Source organism: Etheostoma cragini, chromosome 21 (genome assembly GCF_013103735.1).
Source record: "Etheostoma cragini isolate CJK2018 chromosome 21, CSU_Ecrag_1.0, whole genome shotgun sequence".
NCBI classification, from domain to species: Eukaryota; Metazoa; Chordata; class Actinopteri; order Perciformes; family Percidae; genus Etheostoma; species Etheostoma cragini.
In genome coordinates, this window is record NC_048427.1 from 1,119,052 (window position 1) to 1,124,826 (window position 5,775).

Consider the following 5,775-nt stretch of genomic DNA (forward strand, 5'->3'; position numbering starts at 1 on the left):
TGAAGACGCTATCTCGGCTGGTTAATTAAGTTAAACGGTTTGTCGCATATTTATGACAGTAGGCGTTAAGGGGTTAAGGCTATTAAAATGTATATATGATAACTATATGACATATGAATAGATGGCTTCAAATAGCCCCGATGATTGGTGATCGGTATCAACCAATAATGCTTCCAGCAATCGGTGATCGGCCCCAAAAACCCTGATCGGAGCCCCCTTAGTGATATTACTTGTTTTTAATGCGTTACATGGCTTGGCCCTTTATATGTTGCTGATCTCCTTACCCTACATTATCCCTCCAGGAGCCTAAGATTGTCCAATCAGTTCTTTTTAGCTTTTCCAGTCTCAGATGAAAACAAAGGGGGATGGTGTCTTCTCTGTTGTGGCCCCGAGACTCTGGAGACAACTTCCCATTTATATCAGGTCCTCCTCTACTTCTGGGATCTTTAAGTCTCGTCTTAAAACACATTTCATTCTTTGGCGTATGATTTAGTTTAGGGACAGAAGAGTGTTGTTTGTATGATTTGCATTGTGTCCATATTGTTATTGTCTTCCTTGGTTTTTATAAGATAATATAACTTTATACAGCACTTTGTTCAGCCTAGGTTGGTTTAAAATGAACTCTATATTTAATTTTAAATAGACTTAAATAGGCTATAAACTTAATTTATGTAGCCCTTTTTAAAAAGGTTTAAAAAGCATAAACTTAGGATATTAGAACACGAGATGAAGAAAAACATTAGGCTATAAAAAAAAGCAATTTTATAAACCGGAAACAAGCCCTTAACTCTGTAGCTTTGGGTAAGCTTTACCTGATTATATCTCCCAGCACGCACCAGTTTTCTCTGCTGATTGACGTCATTTCAGTGTGAAAAATTGCACCACAGTAGTTGTGACTGTACTCTTCCAGCATGTCCACTTGGCAAAGCATTGCTGCATACGTATTTTCCTGGTCCTGAAATATCTCTGCAATGTAAAAAAAAATGCTTCTGACATACGTGAACTAACGGAGACACACAAATATTAAACAGCACCCAAGGCTGATTTACTATGTTGCAGTGTGTGAAATGGACAAAATCATAGATATCCTGTGATATGCGTCGTTATTCAATGTACAGGTTCTTTGATTTACTCTTAGATTAGATTATACTTTATTCATCCCACAACGGGGAGATTTCGTTATTACAGCATCAGCATTTTCTTCAATAACAGCAAAAAAACAAAAACACACAAACAAGTAAACACACAAGAAATACAGGCAAACAACAGACAATGATTATACGGTAGACTGAAAGGAAGCAAAATGGCGTCAAATAAAGGTATTTTAAAGTGCGGTTGCAATGATACAAGAAACAATATTGCAGTGTTATTGACGTTAAAATTAAATTGTTTTCATGAAGGTATGAGCTCACTCAGTAGTGCATGCTTCTATTTATCTTGGCTTCTACCTTAAAGTGAAACTAGATCCCTTATCACTTTTTTCAGCTTTGTAGTGAGAAGCTTGTTAAGTGCAGGAACTTTAAAGGCACTGATATGGACATGGGGGGTGGGGGTGGGATGGGGGGGGGGGGGGGGGGGGGGGGGGGGGGGGGGGGGGGGGGGGGGGGGGGGGGGGGGTTTCCTCTCCTCATGCAGAATAAATAGAAACACTCACCCTCATCCTCTAGGATCACGCCAGATGTTTGGTTGTTTTGCAGCTCATCTTCAATTAGACTTTTTTCCTCTTTGTACAAACTGGATGTCACATTGTCTGGTTTTATTGCACCTGTAGACAAAAAAACATCCATTTAATTTGAGGATTATTCTCCATGTTTCGGGGAATGAACATTGTCAGTGAATGCATCCTCTTATTCACACAGCTGCCATGTCAAAATCGCATTCTTAACGTCACAGTTTCTCAAATGGGGGTACTTGTACCTATAGGGGTACTTTGGAGTTCTGCAGGGGGAACGTGAAAGGTGTGCAAAAATGGTAATATGTCATTCATAATGGCCAAAATAATTATGCTATAATAGTGAATTAAACATTGTGTTGTCTTCCCTTTGACCATGAAAAAGTTTTTCCCCTTATCTCAATTGTTTTTTGAATGTTGCATTTTACACTGTTTTTTTATGAAGTTTGTGTATTTTGTTGTATTTTTGATCGATTTTGGCGCTTTTTCCAACATTTTTCACCCGTATTTTGACTTCCTTTATTTTGGATATTAAAAAATAACTCTAAAAATGGGTCAAATTTGACCCAAAGACAACATGATGGTTACCAAAAAGAAAAATGTAATGAAAGTAATTAACTGATAAATTATTTCAGTTGTAAAAAAGGTTTTATGGACCTAGCCACATTGTTTTGTTTGTTTGAAAGAATCCCAAAATTTCTGATACAGGAACATTTTGAAAATGGGTCAAATTGACCCCAAGACAACAGGAGGGTTAAGTGAGCATTGTGGGTTTTTAATATCTCCATATAATTTCCGTGTCTAAAACATTTGAAAAGCTGGAGCAGACAAGTAGTGAACTTAAAAAGCTTTAAAGACAAAACCTGCTAAAGACGTCCATCTACAGTCATTAGATCATCTGAGAAAAGGATTTTAGGTGCTGCACCTAAACCCTACAGCGTGGTACACCTGTAGTAGTAATAATTGACAGTGAAAACAACTAGTTGCATCCCTACTTGCAGTAAATGAACAGGTCTTACTGTTGTTAGCGGGGGTCTCTCTGAGGGTCTGGTCCCACTCAGCTCTGCTCAGCTCTTCCTCTGTCCTGTGTGTCCTGTTGGCTGCATGGGAGTCCTCATTACCTGCTGCTGTGGACACAGATTCAACACAACTTTTTAACATTAGACAAACAATTCTTGCCCATACAAAAAAAACCTAACCCAAAACACCAGCCCCCCCCCCCCCCCCCCCCCCCCCCCCCCCCACACACACACACACACACACACATCAATCACACACACAGGGGAGACAATGGACACGCATGGAAAACATGCCTCAAACCCCCAAAAACAGGAAATCCTAAGAGATAACAGCACAATTAACCTAAAGCACGCGTGTAAAGTGAAGTAAGGGATACGTACCGAGTATAAGAACGGGGACGAGCAGGTACAGGATCATGGTGGCGAGCGATGAGGGGGATCGGGAGTAACCTTCAAGGCCCGCTCGGTGACCTGGGATGCCACTAATGAAGCTCAAGGTCTGAGAGCCAAGTGGGTCTAGAAACAAGCCCAACCCTCTTTATCTTAGTTGTCTCTCTCTCTCTCTCTCTCTCTCTCTCTCTCTCTCTCTCTCTCTCTCTCTCTCTCTCTCTCTCTCTCTCTCTCTCTCCCGGTGACGTTGAAGTGACTGATAAACAGACTGAATAATAAAGCGGATGGTGGAGAGATAACAATTTAACATTATTGTTATTATTATAATTATTATTATTGTTGGAGGAGAGATATAATTTTTCTACCACAAGGCATTATTTTGTCAGTCTGGTGGGTTTAGCGGATGCAATTTCGTACGTTTATGTTTAGAATAACAAAAAGGTCGACCTTTCTTTTACATAATGTCAGACACACACAAAGGCCACAACAAGCACTTTTGTGAAGGTAAATACAAGCTGGACATTGGCCCATTAACTTACAATGTACCTTGTTTTTCAATCTCAACTAATACTGGACCAATGTCTAAAATTATAGTTCCCATCTGTCACTTAGACACAAAAACAGGAAAAAAGGGCTCAAGTTGATAAAAACCCCGGTAGTTACCCTTTTAATCGGATGTGCTGGTATGTCCCTACTTACTCTGGGGGTCTGCTGCCATAAGCGCACTGCGATAAAACTCGTAATTGGAAAGGGACTGCCCGGACATTGGCGGTAATGTTGGTAAAGTGAGGCAGCACTGCTCGGGTTTCCTGCTCTTCTTCCTCAGATAGTTAGTGAAAACGCTCTTAGGGGATTTCCTCCTCCATTTAGCGGCAGGGAAGGCTGCCCGGACAGAGACGGGGTTCAAATCAGGAAGCTGGTGCAGCATGAAAGATAGGAAAAACACACAAACAAGCGCTCTCTCGGAGGGGTCACAGAAAGCTCAGGCATGTAAAAAAAACACACAAACAAGCTGAGATGGCAAAAGTACTCAAGTAGAAGTACAGATACTTGTGTTAAAAAATACTAAAAAGTGAAAAGTACGGATTTAACGTCTTTACTCAAGTAATTTGGCCTGGAAATCTACTTAAAGGGCCGGCACCAGCTCAGTCCGTAGGGGGTTGGGTTGGGAACCGAAGGGTCGCTGGTTCAAGTCCCCATATGGGCCAAAAAGTACAGAGTGTGGATTGGTGGCTGGAGAGATTCTACGTCACCTCCTGGGTACTGCCAGGTGCTCTTGAGCTAGGCACCAACCCCCCCCCCCCAACCGCTCAGGGTGCTGGTTCAGCAGGCACCCCCCCCCTACTCTGACATCCCTCCGTTGGTGCATGTAGAGGTCCTGAGCATGTGTGTGTATTTCAGGCCTGTGTGTGTGATTGCTATCAAAGTGTGTACACACAGAGTGTAAATTGTAATTTCCTCACTGGGGATTAATAAACAAATTAAAATTAAAATAAAGTATAAAAGTGGAAGAAAAAGCCGGCGGTGCTTAGACGCATAAAAACTACAACTCCCACCCAAAAATATCTGTTAATTTAACGATTAAATAAGGTCTCCAAACCTAGGTTTTAACAGTAAGTGCTGTAGTACAACTAGGGGGGTGACAAGTTATAATTAAGGTAAGAATAAATATAAAATATCTTTCCTATTTTGCTCACGATCATAAACCCTTGAGCACGGATTTGGTATGAATCCTTAATTCTTCGTGTGGCGTGCACGCCCGCTCGCGGTTTGAGGCGGACTATTCTCCGACACCACGACCTGTTGTACAAAAACCTAAAGTAACGAGTCAGTTTTGTAAAATGTAAGGAGCAGAACAGCCTCAAAACAAGTCCTGTGTTTCATGCACAACCCATTCAAATTCCTATTTATTGTGGATTTATGTGATAGTATAGGACGTTTTATTTGCATTTGCCTTTAACAAACCAACTACTGAGGATTTAAACTTCCTGTGCTTTGTGGTTTTTAATCTGCAGGAAGTCAGAGCTTTTTAAAAAGGCTTCTGTCTACACCTCAGTCGCAGAAACGGGAAACAGTTCTGGCCCCCGACAAATACCCCATAATACAAAAAAAAGACTTAAAAACTTTAAAAAACTGAACTAAAACTTAGCATTTTCAAAAAATGCTAAGAAAAAAAAAGGAAAACTCAACTCGTCAAGAAAACCCGCTTTAGAAAGTGATTAAAACTGACTTTGAAAACAAAAAATAATCAAAACAAAATAAAACTAAAAACTAATGAAAAATGCAAAGTTCTCTGGTACTGCCGTTTTGTTTTTGGTGTTTTTTTTCATTGTCAAAAGCAAAAATATCGGGATTATTGGTAAAAAAAAAATGTGGCGGAGAAATCCTGAAATTGATCCTGAAATTTAAAGCGAGGTTAAAAACAAAACCTAATCATACACCCAGCCGTTACTTATGCAGACGTTCAAGAATGCAGATATTTATTTTTCTGTCTTTCTCTCTCTCTGTCTCCCTCTCACACTCTCTCTCTCCCTCTTACACTCTCCCTGTCTCTCATCCTCTTCTCTCTCTCTCTCTCTCTCACTCGGACTGGACAGACAAACACAATCACACACAGACTGCAGTGTGCAGTTCAGTTTGGCGCTGACTGACTCTCCTCTCTTTTTTTTTTTTTTTTTTTTTTTTAATTCCAGA

The 5,775-nt window shown here is 40.5% G+C and overlaps 1 protein-coding gene across 1 annotated transcript in view; it reads right to left on the reverse strand.

Annotated features, from left to right (window-relative positions):
* LOC117936812 (receptor activity-modifying protein 1-like) overlaps nt 1-3,219 on the reverse strand; it is a 9,338-nt gene extending 6,119 nt beyond the window's left edge. The window contains exons 1-4 of the mRNA XM_034860206.1: nt 3,073-3,219; nt 2,692-2,799; nt 1,655-1,765; nt 813-966 (exon numbers count right to left, since the gene is read on the reverse strand). Of these exons, the coding sequence (XP_034716097.1) occupies nt 813-966; nt 1,655-1,765; nt 2,692-2,799; nt 3,073-3,109 (410 nt within the window). The 5' untranslated portion in view covers nt 3,110-3,219. The remainder of the gene's footprint in view (nt 1-812; nt 967-1,654; nt 1,766-2,691; nt 2,800-3,072) is intronic.
* Nucleotides 3,220-5,775: the final 2,556 nt, after the last annotated feature.